At 34.1% G+C, this 18,325-nt stretch overlaps 1 protein-coding gene across 4 annotated transcripts in view; it reads right to left on the bottom strand.

The window, feature by feature from the left end:
• Positions 1-12,167, bottom strand: part of LOC115448072 (E3 ubiquitin-protein ligase Ufd4) — a 47,479-nt gene extending 35,312 nt beyond the window's left edge. For all 4 annotated transcript variants that reach the window (XM_037442327.1, XM_037442326.1, XM_037442325.1 and 1 more), the window contains exons 1-9: positions 11,796-12,167; positions 10,224-10,248; positions 8,515-8,654; positions 8,162-8,277; positions 6,985-7,103; positions 4,577-4,716; positions 1,164-1,339; positions 729-859; positions 233-366 (exon numbers count right to left, since the gene is read on the bottom strand). In XM_037442327.1, coding sequence (XP_037298224.1) covers positions 233-366; positions 729-859; positions 1,164-1,339; positions 4,577-4,716; positions 6,985-7,103; positions 8,162-8,277; positions 8,515-8,654 — 956 coding nt within the window. In that variant the 5' untranslated portion in view covers positions 10,224-10,248; positions 11,796-12,167. The remainder of the gene's footprint in view (positions 1-232; positions 367-728; positions 860-1,163; positions 1,340-4,576; positions 4,717-6,984; positions 7,104-8,161; positions 8,278-8,514; positions 8,655-10,223; positions 10,249-11,795) is intronic.
• Positions 12,168-18,325: the final 6,158 nt, after the last annotated feature.

Below are 18,325 nucleotides of genomic sequence, written 5' to 3' on the forward strand. Positions count from 1 at the left end.
ATTGTTCGTATGAATTCGGAGACAATCCGTAATATAAGTAATTTTGGGCGACGCTTTTTTAGACACCGTATAACTATAGCGATGGATATAAATGTTCAGTAAAAAATATCATAAAGTGTTTTCTATGTTATCACACTTGGATATATAAATGTAATAACCAAAAGCCCAATAAATTCTTTCGTTCTTTCCAATTCCTAATTCTCATCTCTAGTCTAATGGCAAATAAACTTACGATTGTATAGCGTGCCGTCCCTCGCACAGTAACACGAGCAGCAGATCTACCAGCCGCATGCACTCGAGGCACCAGCGCTCGTCGGCTTGTACTGCCGTTTCAATCGCGGAACACAAGTCCAGTCGAACTAGGTCCTGTTAAACAATTAACATAACAATATTCATAACAGCTAAAAGTGAATTAGAATACAGATAATACACACGCTTGTGTTGTATCTGTAAAGTATGCAAATCATAACGTAGTTTTATAATTTGCAATTAATAAATTAATTTGTGTATAAAAATAAATGAGTGTACGTATGTTCCCTCTGGACTCCAAATTATCTGGAGATAATTGAGTAACATTATTAGATAACCTTCAGAGTAGCCCAGCGGGTGTGAAGTTTCGTAGCGCTCGGGCCTCCATAAGTCATCAGGCTAGTCTACCCCTTGCAAAGCAGGAGTGCGTCGCTAGTTTGCTATAAAACAAAAAATAAATAACAATAAAATGATCTTACATGGGTAATTTGTGCAGATCCACGGCATAGAGTAGACAACAGACTAACAGTTGTGGATACTGAAAGCACCAAACACTTATCGTCTCCGCCTTCCGTGTTTCCCAATCTTCGAACCAATTCTTGTATTAGACCTATAAAATTCAAAAATGTATATAAATGATATTTAATTTAGCTGTAGCATTAGTTAAATGCGAGATTAGATAAATGATAACTGCCATAAAAATATAGGTCTTATTTTTTATATTGCTCATTATATCCCCCTGGAATACGTTAAGTAAAACATTAAAAATAAATACAATAGAGCATTACGGCTACAATAAACTTAGTGATGTTATTTATATTTAGAGAGAATTAAGATAATGGGCCCATTTCTTTTCCACCAAACTTGCAGTCAGTACATGCAGTCATGCGTGTTTGTAGATGTTAGGTCCGTACCGTGTTCGGCGAGCGGCGCCGGGTCGGCGTGCGCACGCGCGAACCGGTCCGCCAGTGACGCGAAGCAGCGCAGCGCCGCGTCCGCCACGCGCGAGTCGCTGTGCCGCAGCAGTGACGACAGCGACGACACCGCGTCGCCCACACGCGCGTCCCCCGGCTCCATTTTACCACACACTCTGTTTATTACACAAACATTTAAGAAAAACAACACAGCTTTATGAGGCAATATGCTTCTTTATCTAATCTATCTAATTATCTTACATTCTAATCGTCATCAATATAACTTTATGTCTATGTGAACTAATATCCAATATTTCCCTTTAAATGAATTCTATCAGCTATGTTAGGTATGAGGGTGCGGAGAACTGCGTAACGATTAGCCCTGTCAAGGTCATTTACGTTTTATCTAACAAAACCCAAAGTCTGGCTGTTTTTACCCCACCTTTCTTTTTCAAAGGGTCGTCATAATATTATCTTTCAAATGTTAACGTGGAAGTGTTTACGGCTCACATCTGTTGAACCTTGGTGAAAACTGGGTTGAAAATATTGAATGCTAAGCTATGCTTGATCCATTACTCATAAGTGTTCCAGAACTAATGCACCAGTTATGCAGCATCTAAAGGTTGTATCGTCGACTATAGTTATCATTATTCCTGCTTCAAATAATGTGAATAGTGATTAGGCAAATATTTATTATAGGCTGTAATCTACACCTACAGCACAAATAAAACCTTACTAATTAAAATTTTACTTCACTATTCCAGTCCACACGAGAAAGACTTATTTAACCTGCATATTGTTTTAAAGTTAGTTAATATATTTTTTTTATTAAATAAATATTCAAATTAAAATGCCAATAAATATATAGTCAAAAGGAAAATAACAATGTATCTAACAAAACTAGGACCATGTTCAGTATAATACTGTTTTATAGTGCTAATTAAATTTATACTATTATATAAAGCAGAAGAGTTTGTTTGTTTTTGAACTCTGTCTCAGAAATTACTGAGTCGATTTAATAAAATATTGTAACGCGCGAGTTTTGGCGGCAGTACTTTTAAAATAGCGCGCGCCGAGCTTGCCGCTCGGCCATTGTTGTTATACGCAATCCGCCGCGTCACTAGCCTCACTGATTGGCCGAAGTCGCTCCGACGTGCGGTGTGCGCATCGAATCGCGCGAGGCGTCGATCGACCGGGTTTCGCGAAGTTAGCCGAGAACAATAACCGCTCTCGAGCTCACGGACGCGCGAACGCCACCAATCCTTTTATTATCATTTTAATGGTAATTGTGATTGTGAATAAATGTTTAGAACACAAACAGGTGTTTCTATAATATTTTATTGTTGGATAGCCTATTTATCGAGGTAGTCTATATAACATCACGTTATGACTAATAGGAGCGGACCGCCAATGAAAAACCGGGAAAATTTATTCTTTTTGAGAGCTTCCATATCGTGCGCTGCGCAAACGATTAAAGTTACGCAACAAACATGTATGCCGGAATTATTGCTATTAAAAATTTCTAAAAAATATATATTTTAATACAAAGTCCCCCACCACAACAGGGGACCGGACAGGTATTACCAAAAAATCTGAAATTCAGTTTAAAGTAAAGTTTGTAATATTAAAAATATTATCTCATATTTGTTTTTGTAAAAGAGTTGTGATTTGTATTTTTAAAACAATAAATAAGATACAATAATTATAGTATTTTTAGTCTATTCTTTACGGCAAATGAAACACCAATCACGGCGCATGACGTCACACGTGGGTAAAATGTAAACAAACAGACGTCATCTGGATGTCATACCGCGTTGTGTTATTTTAATGCTTTAAATGTGTTTTTTGTCACAGAACTGCTCTAATAATTAATATTAATTTATACGGGACGTTGTTACTATCTTCCAGCTTAACGTTTACAGATTGTTTAATCGTTAATCATAATGGACCGCAAAAAATATCGTTGGTGCGTCGTACCTGAATGTAATAATACTTCTATATCTTTACCAAACAAATTATTTATTGATGTACCACGAAAAACAGATATACGAGTAAAGTGGTTGCAGTTAGCAAGACGAACCTACGACGGAATGTCTGCAGACTCACCGATTTAGTTCTGTGAGGATCACTTTGATGTAAGTAAATAAAGAATAGTGTTTCGGTTTAAAATAAATCGATGAATATTTCAATTAATTAAATCATTTGTACACCCAGGGGGGTTATGGTTATGAGATGTATTTATTTATGTTTTAGCTGCCACATGATATGGAATAGAATATTTATTTATATAGAATTCTGGTTGTTACACAGTAACCTGAGATTGCCTGAGATTAACACGGTCTATGCAGTGTTGCCAGATCATAATTTCTCTTTACCCCAGGATTATTTGGAATTTAAAATTTTACCCTTAAACCAATCATAAATGATTCGGTACTTTTTTTCTATATCCTTATCTATGCAGACGCCACTTCTTTCTTCACTTCCACTTCAATAATTATTAATTTAATTATCTCATTTTATTAGGAACAACTAGCTGTACACGAAAATTTTATTGAATAAAAAATTATAATTGTTTCATGGCCTACAATTTTTGTAGGAAACATCTTTCTCTAAGCTCAATATTTATTACAATACCGTGAAACAATAGCTTTAATACTTTAACTCGTAGAATTACCTCAAAAATTACCATAAAAAAAATACCCTGCTGATTCAGTTTTACCCTAAATCTAGGGTAAATAACCCTAATCTGGCATTATTGAATCACTGTTCAAATGACAAGACTTGTCAAGTTGCTTTATCCACGTATGACGTCACACGAGACGAAATGACATAATGTAGCGTTTGCGCGGGAATTATAGCTATTTAACATTTAGGCATGGTTTTATGTACTTTTTAAGCTTTATTTGTGCAAAATACTATTTTTCTTGGCTATTTATATCCACAATGATCAATTTAAAACACCTTCTGAAAATTTGTCCGGTCCCCTACTGTCTGCCCGATGGAGGCTTTCGAGCTTATAAGCTCGAAAACTAATGTTAGTATTTTTGCTTGTCTTCCGGGATCTCAAAATTATATGCAGCGTTATTAAATAAATACTTTTTATTAATTTTATAAGAAAACATAACTACATTTTTAGAAAACCAAACCACAATGACATAAACAAAAATAGTGTTGCACCACTACACCACAGACAATATATAAAAATCTTAACAGACTATATTTATGACATGGGCATTGCCTCTCTACAACTAACAAACGGATTTTAACGAAATTTGGTACGCAGATAGATTGAGAACCTGGGCAGGACATAGAGCACTTTCAATCCCGGGAAAATATAAAGCTGGACATTCATCCCGGAAAACTCTTTCACGCGGGCTGAGCCACAAGCAAAATAAAGTAAATAATTGAAATACCTGGAAACAACAGCCATCGCGGAGTGAAGGGTATCCTTATGCACTGAGGTGCCATGTTGAGTGATGAAATGTAACACAGCAGGAAGACCACCACCTTCCCACACAGCACCTGCTTCCCGTGTGCACACCAACTCTAACACCTAAATAAAAATATTTAGATTTACTTCACCACGCAGCTATTAGCTCGTAATCGAGCTAAACGAGTGTTTAATTGATTTTGATTAAACAAATAACGCTAATCTGACGATAATCCTGAGGCATTAAATGTTACGTCTAATGCCAACCAGTATTAATTATAATTAATATTGGCTGACTACAATGTTCTAATGTTGACTGCCTCGGTGGCGTAGTTGTATTGCATGCCCGGTACAATAGCGCTCTGAGGTCCTGGGTTCGAATCCCGGGTCGGGCAAAGTGATATTTGGGTTTTTTCTTCTCAGTATCAGCCCGGAGTCAGGAATTTGTGCCCGATATGGCGATAGGCTATCACATCATCAGCCCCCTATCACATCATGGGACGGAACACACTTGGCGAAAAGTGGGTGACCTGGTTGCGCCTCTGCATACCCTTTCGGGGATAAATGCGTGATGTTATGTATGTATGTACAATGTTCTACAAATATAACACAACAATGATTACGATTATGAATGGTGCTTGTCAGCATTAATAAAGATCATGGTGGAACATAGGTCTCTGACTCCGAATCTGTCAGGATAGCCTGACAGAGTCCCGAATACAAGAGGCCTTCCTATGCCCTGATTGAATGAGTTTGGTGTTCACCTACATATGCTTCCATTGTCCATCAATATAATTATTAACCGACTTCAAAAAAAGGAGGAGGTTATCAATTCGACGTGAATTTTTTTTTTTTTTTGTTTGTTACCTCATAACTCGCTCATTTATGAACCGATTTGGAAAATTCTTTTTTTATTCGAAAGAATTTCTCTCCAGATTGGTCCCATAATTTTTTTTTCAAGATCGCTTCGGTAGTTTGGTTTTAAAATTAAAAAAAACTAGAATAATTATGTCGTCCAAGAAAACGAAATCACGAATTTAGCTTTCCTGTGACGTATTTAGTTATGTTTTTGCATTGAGTTTGGTTGACTGTACTTCTCACATACTTATACATATAGCATAACATCTTTTCCCCGTGTCAGGGGTAAGCAGAGGCGTAATATTTCATCGCCATAGTCGTACTGTATGTGAAACATATCAGTTGTGTTTTTGGGTTGGGTTTAATTGACTATACTTCTTACATACATACATATATGTATATAGCATCACACCTTTTCCCCTTTTCAGGAGTAGGCAGAGGTGTTACACCACAGCGCGATAGTTGTACTGTGAGCCAAATAAATCAGTTGTGTTTTTGCGTTAGGTTTCCTCGAATATACTTCTTACATAAATATATATAGCATCACACCTTTTCCCCGTGTCAGGGATAGGCAGAGGCGCATAATTTCATCGCGATAGCCATACTGCGTGCGAAACACAACTATGCCACTGAGACGGTCTATTTTTTACTAACACAAAAAAGCAAAAAATAAAAATAATTTTAACAAAAAATTAAACCGCCTTCAACGCCAAAAACCACTCAAAACCAAAAAATAATTTCACATAACAAGTATATATTGGATACCAATTTTGGAGTCGGTGCCTAATTAAAATTGCTAGTTAAGCTAGATAAATACATCAACGAATATACGAAAACAATGTGCTGCCAGCGTACAAAGTCAGCAAGTCAGATCGTCACCGGAGATGAACACACCGCCGCAGCACAGCAAATGGAATCTATTAAGGAAATATTTAAATTTGTGAACTGTACACTACCCAAATTCTTGCCCCCTTACATATAGCTGGTCAAATGTGGGTGTATTACACTCCCTGCCTCGAAAAAAGAGGAAATAAAAAGATGAAACCCCATACATGTGCTTGGTATTACACCTTTCACTGTGTATGTTGTAGTACACGCAAACCTACTCCTTTTAATTGATTTGAAAGAAATTTAGCTCATAGATGGACTATGCAACAAATATAGCTAACTAGCAATTTTAATTAGGCACCGACTCCAAAATTGGTATCCAATATATACTTGTTATGTGAAATTATTTTTTGGTTTTGAGTGGTTTTTGAAGGCGGTTTAATTTTTTGTTAAAATTATTTTTATTTTGGGTTCGTGCAATGTATGGTACTGATATTAACAATTCGTAATATATCGATAATGAGATTCAAATCTTTATATAGTGTAATATTTATATGTTTAAAAAATGTAACTCCATACAAAAAACGTCCTAGTACATGTAAAATGTGCTACTCATCTATATTATTATTAACACAACCAATTCTATTTTATTCAAATACTACATAGAATATAATGTTTCATATATTAACATACACTTATACTAACTTTTATACATTGTTCTGCTAGATCTTTGCTGGTACGATTATTAGGATCAACGGTAAGCAGTCTGCTGCATATGGCCTTGACAGCTCCCTCAATGGCAACAATACGCCGTGTGCACTCAGCTGAAAAACATACACAATTCGATATACACTGTTACAGTGCTATTAGGCATTCTAGATTAGCAATGTACTCAACGTTTGTTCTTTAAACACAGGCTACAACAATGTCTTAGTTATGGGCAATGGCCCCTCGAGCCACGAGGTAAATTCATTGACCTATGAATTTACGTTTTTCATTCATTAACTACTACTAAAAACGTATTTACAAGTTTATATTGAACAATTATTTGGATACAAAGTATTGAGAATTAACTGAATAATTTTATTCTTATAAGATCTGTATATAGTTCAAGTGATGAATTGAATAAAGTTTCTTCAGTTTTAGTAATTGTTTTAAAGTTTGATAGTTCACTTGCAAATGCTCGGCAGGTTGTAGATCAAGTTTAGCTATTCTAGATGGATGGATTCTCTACAAAAATATACTTTCAATCAGTGGCGTAGCGTAGTCGACGGCAGGGGCGGCAATGTTTAGTAGGCGGCTAAATTTCATAATAAATACCAAAAAAGAAAGCAAAGTTTTGTAGATAAATGTCCTATAAAATATACCTAACTCATGTCAACTTTCATGTTTCTAGGTCAACGCTAAGTACCCTGTAGGTTTGGATTCCCTTCGGATATCACGAAAATTGCGAGATTTTGCAACATAAATGGACATATCTGATCGCGTTAACCTACAAGTTTGATTATTCCACAATTTAAACGTAAAAGGACTGTAGACACGAAGCTCTATTAAGTTAAGTAGAATAAGACGTATAAGAATTTTTGATATTCTTATAAACTTTTTTATTTAAAATCTAACGTGTACAATGCAAAATAAGGATGACTGTTTTTGGCGAAAAGTTCTCTAGAATTAATGTATGTCATGTATAGTAGACATTAAATTAAAACACCAAAGTAAGAAGGCAGCCAAATTGTCTTTCGCCCCGTCAGCCGACGCCCTCGCTACGCCACTGCTTTCTATATATATTTCAACTAAATCTTTTGTGTATCACAGAGTGATTTATAAAAATAATAATTTACATTCCCGTTTTTCATTAACCCAGTATAAACATTACACTTACCAGAGACATCAAGGTAATATGTAATAGCTCTTGCTGTTACCTCCAGAACATTATCAGGTGCACTCTCATCCAAAAATATTTTGCAAAGTGCTGGTAAAAATGTTCTTGGTGGGCAGCTAAACACACAAAATAAAACATATTCTAAATGGATATTTTATAAAGTTACAACATCATAATATCTTCTAGTGACTTCATCACAATCATAAATATTTATATATATTTTTTTTACTGCAATAAAAAAAGAAAATGTATAAATCATTCGTGATTTAAATTGAACTAATAACGAGAATCAATCAGTGATTACTACTTTTAAGTGTTCCTACACTTGTAATATATCCAAATCCTGTGAATACCTTTCAAAGCATCTATCAACATTGTCGGACATGAGCAGCAGCATGCACAGTTGTTCAAGAGCAATAAGCTGCATGTCGCGCTCATCGCCTTGACCTGTGAGCAGCCACTCCAACAGTGTTTCTGGATCCACTTCTGCCATCTGAATGTTACAATATACATATTAATTATATTATTTCTTATGGGATTCTAGTTGTGTTGATATTATTTTATATTTTTGCCCTAATAATATAAATACTGTCTAAAAAATTATAGGCCACATTTAAAATATACTATTAATATTTGAGGTTCAGCTAATGCACATAAAAGCAGAATTTATAAAAATTTCATAGATTTGGGGCTTATATGATATCAAAGTGAAATGAGAATAAGTTGAGAATAGTATACCCTTGATGTCTTATCACTTACTTTATCGAAGGTGTTTGTTTTTTTAAAGTGGCATAAAATTTTCTGTCAATAAAATATATTCATAGATATTTTGATTATGTCTGGATTCAAAACTGTCTAGGATTAAAAACTGATAATTTTATTTTAGGTCTTCTGTATAATATACTGTTCTGTATATTTTGTGTGTGCATGTGTAAAATAAATTAATGAATCCCTCCTAACCGAATTTTGGCCACGGCGGCCAATCTCAATGGAGATCAGCCAGATCTGCAGGAGATATTATAGTGCACAAGTTTGTATTCAATACAAAGGAGCACTCTCTGTTCCTACACTCTCATAGTCTGCTGAGACGGCAATCCGACATGATTGCGGATCGATCAGGCGCTGGACCAACAGCTTAAGTGCTTTCCGAGGCACAAGCTTATCACAGTGCCAACATTATAACTCCGAGCTGCAACTAATTAATTTTTAAGATGGGAAAACCCAGTCTCTATAATTATTATTGGTCCGACTAGGATTCCAACCCTCAGTCTCAGTAGTCATACTCGTACCGTATACGCATTAAATCTACGCCACGGAAGCAGTCGTATAAAAAATATCGTTATCTAATATAAGACTGATTTGGGATAAAAAGAAATAGGATCCTTGTTAAAAATACTTAGAGTTATCACATTACTTTAGGAAGTGATTATTATGGGATTAAAAACAACTCAAAAAATAGTCATAATGTTATGCTAAAAAACCTAACTCTCTACTTATCTATAATATTATATAAAGCTGATGAATTTATTTGTTTAATACGCTAATCGCAGGAATTACTGGTTCGAATTGAAAAATTATTTTAGTGTTGGATATTCCATTTATCGAGGAAGACTATAACATCACGCTGTGACCGATAGGAGTGTAGCATCAATGAAAAATGTTGCAAAAACGAGAAAAACTTATTTCTTGTGAGAACATCCTTTACATGCGATGGTAAGCTGTTATAGTTCACCATAATCATGTATTGCAAAATCATTCCTGTTAAAAACCTCTAAAATGTATATTAAAAAAACAATCCCCTGCCGTATCCGTCTAGCTGTCTGAATTTGCTAAATTCCTAAACTACCTAAAGAATTTCTATGAAATTTGGTATGCAGACAGTTTAAGACCCTGGAAAGCATTTAGACTACTTACTATCCCAGACAAATACATGGCGGGACTTTGATCTCGAAATAGTTTTTCACGCAGGCGGAGCCGCGAGCAAAAGCTAGTCTTAGATACAAGTATTTGAAATAGGTAAATCTCATATCATGCAACCAGCTAATTATGTTATTCTACATACCTTCCCAAGTTAGTGGTCCAGATACCTGAAAAGGAATAAATTGTTGATAAATATGAGAATAAAATTGTTTTTATTTTATTCTGAACCAAAATTCATACTCAATATTTTTTAAAGCATTACTTTATACCTATATGATAACAACTTCTATCTTCTAGCAACATATCAGCTTCTTTTTTTATACAGTTTCATTTTGTGACATTGTGTTACTAAATTTAACCACATAGATACTTATCTTCTTGAAAATAACATTTTACAATACATCACGAGAACAGTAGATGTAACATAAAAATATTGTTGGTTTACTGCAAGAACTCATTAACTGGCAAATATAAGAGTATGAATTAAGCCACATTTAGTTTTATTTACATTAATTTCCCTATATCATCTTATATATAATTATGTTCAAAAAAGTAAAACACTATTATATTCTTGAATATTTTTATTCTTAAAATCAAGTGAGTTGTTAAATATTATATTATGTTCAGGGTGTTATAAACTGTACTAGATGATTTTTGCCATTAGTGAGTTCTTGCAATAAACAAACAATATGTAAGTTTCACACAAAATAAATGCCAATAAAAAGTGAATTTATTTTTACACACCCTAAAGCCAATAACTATTCTAATGGAATTCATCACAGTGCCAAGTTCACACTTTCAGTCCGTCATACACTCAAGCACACAGTACCATATTTGCACTAAACTATAAAATGATAAAAAATCAAAATGGTAAAACTGGGATTTTTGGTAAAAATATTTGTCATTCATGGATGAATTTTGGTAAAATGTTAGCAGAAGTCAAAAATAGTGTATGGTTTTATTTATGAATGCAATGGCCCCTGTACACATTATTAATAAAATAATTGGGTGGATTCCTATGGAACTCTTCTACCCCTATAATTTATATATTTTTTGTGGTCAGTAATAATTAATATAAACTTCAATGAAAGAAACATGCTAATTTAAAGATTATACTTAAATTAATAACTTAAAGTACTAACTGATGGCCTGTAATCTGTATCTCTTAAAAAAATAGTATTAAAAAAATGTATGCCTAGATATATTTGTGATTGATTAACTTTTGCCCACACACCTAACTGCCACTCTGGAATACTAAGTACCAAATGACAATTAAGAGTTAATAATTTGTAAGTGACATAAATATAAACAATTACCCAAAATTAAAATGTTTTTGTTTTAACAAAATATTGGTATTTTTTAAACAAAACTGGCCTTGGCATGTAAATCCATTACTGAATTATTAGAAATCACTACTTATTCCAAAGCATTTTGGGAGAAAAAACATACGGAAAAATATTTTTGATACTATGTAGGTTAAAGTTTAATACTAAAGAATCGTACTATGAAGTATGAACAATGCACCTTTCTCTTTTGTATTTATCACAATCACAGTTAGGTTGACCAAACATGGAAGATGCTATATTAAGACATCCACACGAACTACGTTTAATGAAATCCCAAATTAAAAACAAACAAGACGCTGATGAAATATGAGCACATTATAATAAAATAAGTAAGGACATGGTTGAAGGTGACGATTTTAATAACTTACCACTTGAAATCAATTTATTCTAATCATCGATATCCACAATATCTCTCCAACTTCAAAAAAAACGTCCTAAATCACAAAAACTCTCCTTTGGGATAAAACGCAATTTAGCAATAATATTTGACAAAATTCTTGTCACCAAAAAAACCTATCCATCAATATCGCAGCTCTAAATAATAATAATCTATGGTTATTTCGCCATTCATATTATTTTTCTGTGGCTTTGCACTTGTTCTCATTCAGCCTCAGACTTTCAGCCAAAGGCCCAGAGACAAGGAAAACTTTTCCTTGGCACAGAGCTATATAGAAAACAAATCGCACCATTAAAAAATGACCTAAGATATATATTTTTTTATTTTTCTGATTTTATTAAAAAACCATCTTCCAAAGCATGATCTATAATAACTCTATGGCAAGAAAAAGACAAAATTATAGAATAAAAACAGAGACTCTCATTTTTGACGACCGACCAATTTACTGCCTTCTATATTATTTCCAAATCTTTTGTTGGGTTAGGTCATCTTTAGGGTGCGCAATAACATTACAACCCGACAGTCGAGGCAAATGGTTGCTTCGACTGTCGTCGGGTTTTAAAAAAATATCCATGTCCCACAGACATGGATATTTTTTTAAATCCAGAGCTGACGACTGTTCACTAATCACTTTAATCAAAGTTTATCTTGGTAGCAATCGTAACAATAGTATGGCATGAAGGGCAAACGGGCCATGGGTCCCCGACGACAGTCACTGCAAAATTTTGTAAAAAATACACATTTTTTTTACATGAATTGAATTAAAATGAAATAATTCATTTAACTACTTATGGCCGTACTTGTACATCCAGAAATTCCATTCTGAATTCCTAACAGCATTGCCTCAAAACACGCTGAATATTTCCGTGGATGAATGATGATTATTGATTCTCAATTTTGGGACTGGAAGAATGCTTTCCGTAGTATCTACTCTTGAATGCCGTTGGCATTTATATACTTTCTTTTATCTATCTAAAATTCAAATCTAGAGTTCATTGCGTTTCACACAAACCTTATAAACGCTGATAAGTGAATATATATTTTTCTTTAAAAGGGTTTTAAAAAATGTAAACGTACTGGTATCTTTTATTGAAATAAAATTTATTTCAATAAATACCATAGAATTTATTCTGTGATCGATAATATTCAAGGAGAAATTTTAACAATAATATCCACTACATATTATAAGAAAACAGTCGTACATGAATGTAAGTATTTCTTGTCAGTTTAAGTGGTGGCAGGAACCCAATAAGCTTATACCCACTTCTTGCTGGAACCAATGGAACGCATAAAGTAGGTATTATACTACGTAAGAGTCAAAGAGAATTATAATATATATGGAAAGTAAGAGTGGAACTCAGAACAAGAACAAGCATAGAGGAAATCTAAATTACCCTCATATACTTATCCTTTTTTTTTTCAAATAGGCCAAAACCGTTGAAAAGAACGAGACAAATATTATGTTGCTAAAGTCGGCTTGCGTACACTTTAAAATTATCAAATGGTTACCTTTGGTCATCTTTATGATGCCTAATTAAAAAGCAAATAAAATGTCAAATGTTCCAACTTGCCAATCTCAAAACAATGTCACAAACGCGCCCACACAATTTAGTTACGTTATACTTCAGCGCGTGCTTTTCAAAAGTGGCTACATGTTTTGGAATATTTTTGTTGTTAATTTTAATAAATACACAGTGCTGGGGCCTTATTCTCTATCCCGCACGTTATTTTGACAGTGTGTAACAAGCACGTAACACAACGCATCATGTTTAGGACTATAGAAATTTGGCTTACAGAATACCATTCCACACACATTTCTCGAAGATAACATGACACGGCCGCGTTACGCGTTTACATTATCATACAGAATAAGGGCCCAGTTTAAGTATAATATAGCCCTACGAACAAGCAATGGCCTGCGTTATTGTGGGGTGTAAATCTCATTCTTCTCGTAAAGAAAATGAAACTGAAATCATCAGCTTCCATCGGGGAGTAAACAAAAAACCTAATATATTTGCTTAAACCCTGTACATAAGTGCAAAAAGCATTATTAATTAATCTTTATTATGCTGTAGTCATATTATAATCTGCTGTTGGCCATTCGATACAGTAATTATTAAGTATTTTTCATTTTTACCAATTTACGTAGTCGTGTTCAATAGTGTTGTGCTGCATATTCTGTCGATAACAAAGATGTTAAGTAGTATATTGTAGTTTACTATTTTGCATAAATTGCCTTTTACTTTCAATATACGGTGGTGTAGTGGTAAAAGCCACTTGGAAACCGTGCGCGAAGGCTGGGGTCGAGGAAACTATCTGATTTTCATACAATGTGTTTCATTGCAGATTCCCCACAGATGATGCTATGAGGCAAAAATGGATCGTTGCCATAGCTCGTCCCAATTGGCATTGGAAAAAACAGCACCGTGTTTGCTCTAAGCATTTCGACAAAGTTTTATTAACATAGAAATAAATTATCAAACATATGTGCCATGAATGATACCGCTGTGTTTTAATTTTACTGTCCCATTTTGGTAGCTTCTGTCAAATCACACCTCTTGGGTATCTTTTAATCCCTAAGAAAGTCAGAAAAGAACAGAAGGCGTACTGGCTTTCTCCTAAACGAAATTCCGGCCGATTTCTTGTTTGTTACTTACAGCGGTATCCATTCCTTCCGAAATTTCTAACATTTTCTTAATTTAATAATCTAAATGCTAAACCATTTTTGTTTGAATGACATTTCGGAAGGCATCAAACTGCTGTAAATAGCAAATGAAAATTGGACAAAATTTAGCTCGGAGGAAGCCGGTAGTTCTACTTATAGTTTATTGTAATTTAACAGCTTCTTAACGAGTGCTTTTATATATCCAGACTTCTTTTGGTACTTGAATACCAAATCAGGATATTGATATCTTTTTTTTAGCCTTTATCTAAAATAGCAATTTGCAACGGTTTGTAGTTGACTGACCGAAAAGTGTTTATTTTAGCAGGTCTGTGAATTTACCATAGCCGATAGACAAAGTATCTATCGATATGGATAAGATATCAGAAGGGATCGCAACACAATTAAATTTCTTGCTGTCTAAGACAGAGTACACTCAAATGTCATAGCAGCCTAGCGCAACAAGGAACAAAAAATCTTTTGTATGGAATTGACATGGCATTTAATGGCGGATACTGCTATCTCTCTCTCTCAGTACAGTTTCTCTTTCTATTCCTCACCGCCATTATTATTGTTTGTTTACTTCCTCACGTTTTGGTATACATTTGTGTTTATTGATTTATGTTTGTATTATTTGTTATTCAAACAAGTAAAAATATACCAAAAAGTGTTTTTGTTGGTGTAAGTGAATACGTTTTAAAGACATGCCACCAAAAAAACGTTTCATTACGTGTGAAATTTGTGGAGATCGAGCCAGTCGAATAAATCACAAAAGCAGAATGTTTATGGCGAAATTTCCATTGGATGCGGTCAGGTAAGCATTAATTAGATGTTTTTAGTCATGTCGCGAATAAAGTAGCTTAGAAATAATAAAAATTATCATTTTCTAATTACCATTATGTTACTAGTGATATTGTTATTATTATCGATATCGATACCTGTTTAAATTTATTAATCAATTTGCCCTCCGTGGTTTCACCCATTTAGGTCCAGATTCTGTGGGAACATAGTGATAAAAAGTAGTAATTCTAACTATCTACATACCAAGTTTAATCGCAATCATTTTAGATTTTTTGCGGGTACGAATAATAAACATACAATTGCATGCACACGCTTTATAATATTAGTAAGATGATGACTGATCATCAGGACAAAAAATACTAAAGTCTTGTATGTGTCGGTGTGAGTGTGTGTGTACTTAAAAACGCGTTGAGCAATCAATGTGCCTGGTCACTGTTTACGATTTTAGGCTTAAATATAATTTAATGAGCAATTTATTTACAATTAAAAAATATTTCCAGATGCCGAAAGTGGGTTCAGCGGGGCTATTGTGTATCTCAGTTGACAACGAAATTTGATAAGCACTAGTCATGGTATTCATCAATTAACTGTCAAACTACTGATTTCGTATTGACTAACACCGGTGGACAACTCGTGGTGCCCATGAACATTGATAGACACCGGTGACGTCACGGTGGATATCGATAGCGGCGATTGCTGTGTAAATTTGTATCCATCGGTATTGTCTAAGCAAAGTTGACATCAAATTGTTAGACACTCTATCTGTCAACATTTTTCTGAAAGCCACGAATCAAGAGCAGTGTTTTTGCCTCGGAAAGTAATTAACACTATTACACGGCCATGTAGCATAGCGAAGTAGTTAAATAGAAATGTTATAAGAATTGAGATTTTTAAATTGACAATATTATAATTGCAAGTTTTACTTTATTTATACGTGAGTGCGAGTATTTGTGGATTTTTTATATATTAGGTACCTAGTTATGTCTCCGCTATTGCAATTTTTTTGCGTTTTACTTAAGAAAAAAATAGACTATTTTTAGACAGACGCCGACGCCGTTTCTAATATCCTTACATATTACAAAACGAAGTCTCCGTCCCCGTCGGGTGTCTGTCTGTATGTTCGTGTGAACGCAACAAACTTAAAAACTACCGAAGAGATTTTGATGAAATTTGGTATACAGAGATCGGAAGGATTTACTTTTATCCCGAGGAAATATATGGCGGGATATTTACGGCGGACGAAGCCGCGAGCAACAGCGACTAATCTATAAATATTATTTTAGTTTTAGTAGGTAATACTAAAATACTAAATAGAAATTCATAAAAAAAATGAAAATCTCTTGATTCTCGATTAAATGATGTAAATGATGTAGGTAAACATAATTCTTTAATAATGTTTATTAAAAAAAACCCTCAATACATATTGTATTATCATTATAAAAAAATACAATACAATTCACATTAGAGCATAATTATAATGCTATATACAACTAAGCTAACATATAGAACCACTATCTATAATCTATTAATTTTTTTGAGGTGTACTGTTATTATCAATTATATTATTAGTGCACTAGCTCTTTCCATGACCATCGGTCCACAGCAATCCTTTTCAAGGCAGCCATTTACTCCTCAATATCGAGACAGGCTCAAATCAAGGCTTCTCCTTCAACTCGACACTCTGAAAATTATAAAAATGAATAATATTAAGTATATACCTACATATTGTGTACAATGCCACAATATTTATCGCAATAAAAAACAAATCTGTTCTTTATAATTCAGTATGGCACTCAGCACGTACTTATACAACTATAGGTGTGATAGGTTCTCAAATGGAATAGTTAGTTGGTCAAGTGCTTTCACCCTTTTTATTACTAGGTGCATATGGTACAATTATTTACAATGTTATTCTTTCAAGAATTAATTGTATTACGCATAAGTAATATTTACACTTACCTCATTGGCCTGTGGTTCTTAAGATGTCATCTTCTACTCCATTAAACATAACAGCGACTGATTCCCAAGTTTGTCTAGTATATTGACTAGATTGGTGGCCCATTGAAAAGCGATCCAAAGCTTTGGGCCTCCACAAATTCTAGAAACAAGTAGCAACTCTGTCCTTGGGAGTTTTTTTCTTCCATCAAACATCTCGAGTGTACATAAATCGTAACTTAAAAAGAATTTAACCACACGAGTACAAACACTTATCGTATTTATAACAAACTACTCAATTGAAAGTTAATAATAATATTATGGTTCCCAGTCCACAAAGTAATTATCCAGTTTTTAACGCGTAGTTAACCCGCTAAACGAAGATGGCCAATTCATCCAATTAGTTTTTACGTGTCATAGGTGTGTTTAACTTAGTCGCATAATGTCGATAAAAAAGTAGAGGTGTTAAGTGGTTCGCCGATAGGCACTTATACGGGTTATAGCTACAATGTCATACGCAATACCGATGGATACAAAATTTCAGTTGACATCAAAGTTCGGTTGACATCGATGTTTCGTTGGTCACTCGAGACGTCAAAATTAGCCAATAACCCAGCAGGTAGTGGGAAAAGAAGATTTGATATATGTGCCCATAGAAAAGCTGCATACTTTGAAATATGTGTGTGGTTCTCACTTTAATAACAAAGATTTAAAAAGAACAATCGCTTTAGAAAGTCAGCCATACCATCGAAAAATTTGAAAGCTGATCCACTTCCTGATGAAATGTTTGAATTTCCGTGCCATGTTTTTATAAACAATTATTGCACAAATGATAATATCTTTCAAGAGAAGTGCGACAAAGAAGTGTCACCATCCTTTGACTTTATAATTAAATATTCTCATTGTACCTTGACCTATCATAAGTGCAACTATATTCGCCTACATGGTGAATAAAGGATTTTATTTTAAAATACAATTATTATTCAACATGTGAAAGCTTTTCATTTTATTTCGAGTCCTCATTTTAGTCCAGCCTTGTAATTATAGTGCTAAAATGTTCACTGTATATTGTGAGTTGGATTGATAATGTGGACTCAAAAATA

Source organism: Manduca sexta, chromosome 24 (assembly GCF_014839805.1).
Source record: "Manduca sexta isolate Smith_Timp_Sample1 chromosome 24, JHU_Msex_v1.0, whole genome shotgun sequence".
Taxonomy (NCBI): Eukaryota; Metazoa; Arthropoda; class Insecta; order Lepidoptera; family Sphingidae; genus Manduca; species Manduca sexta.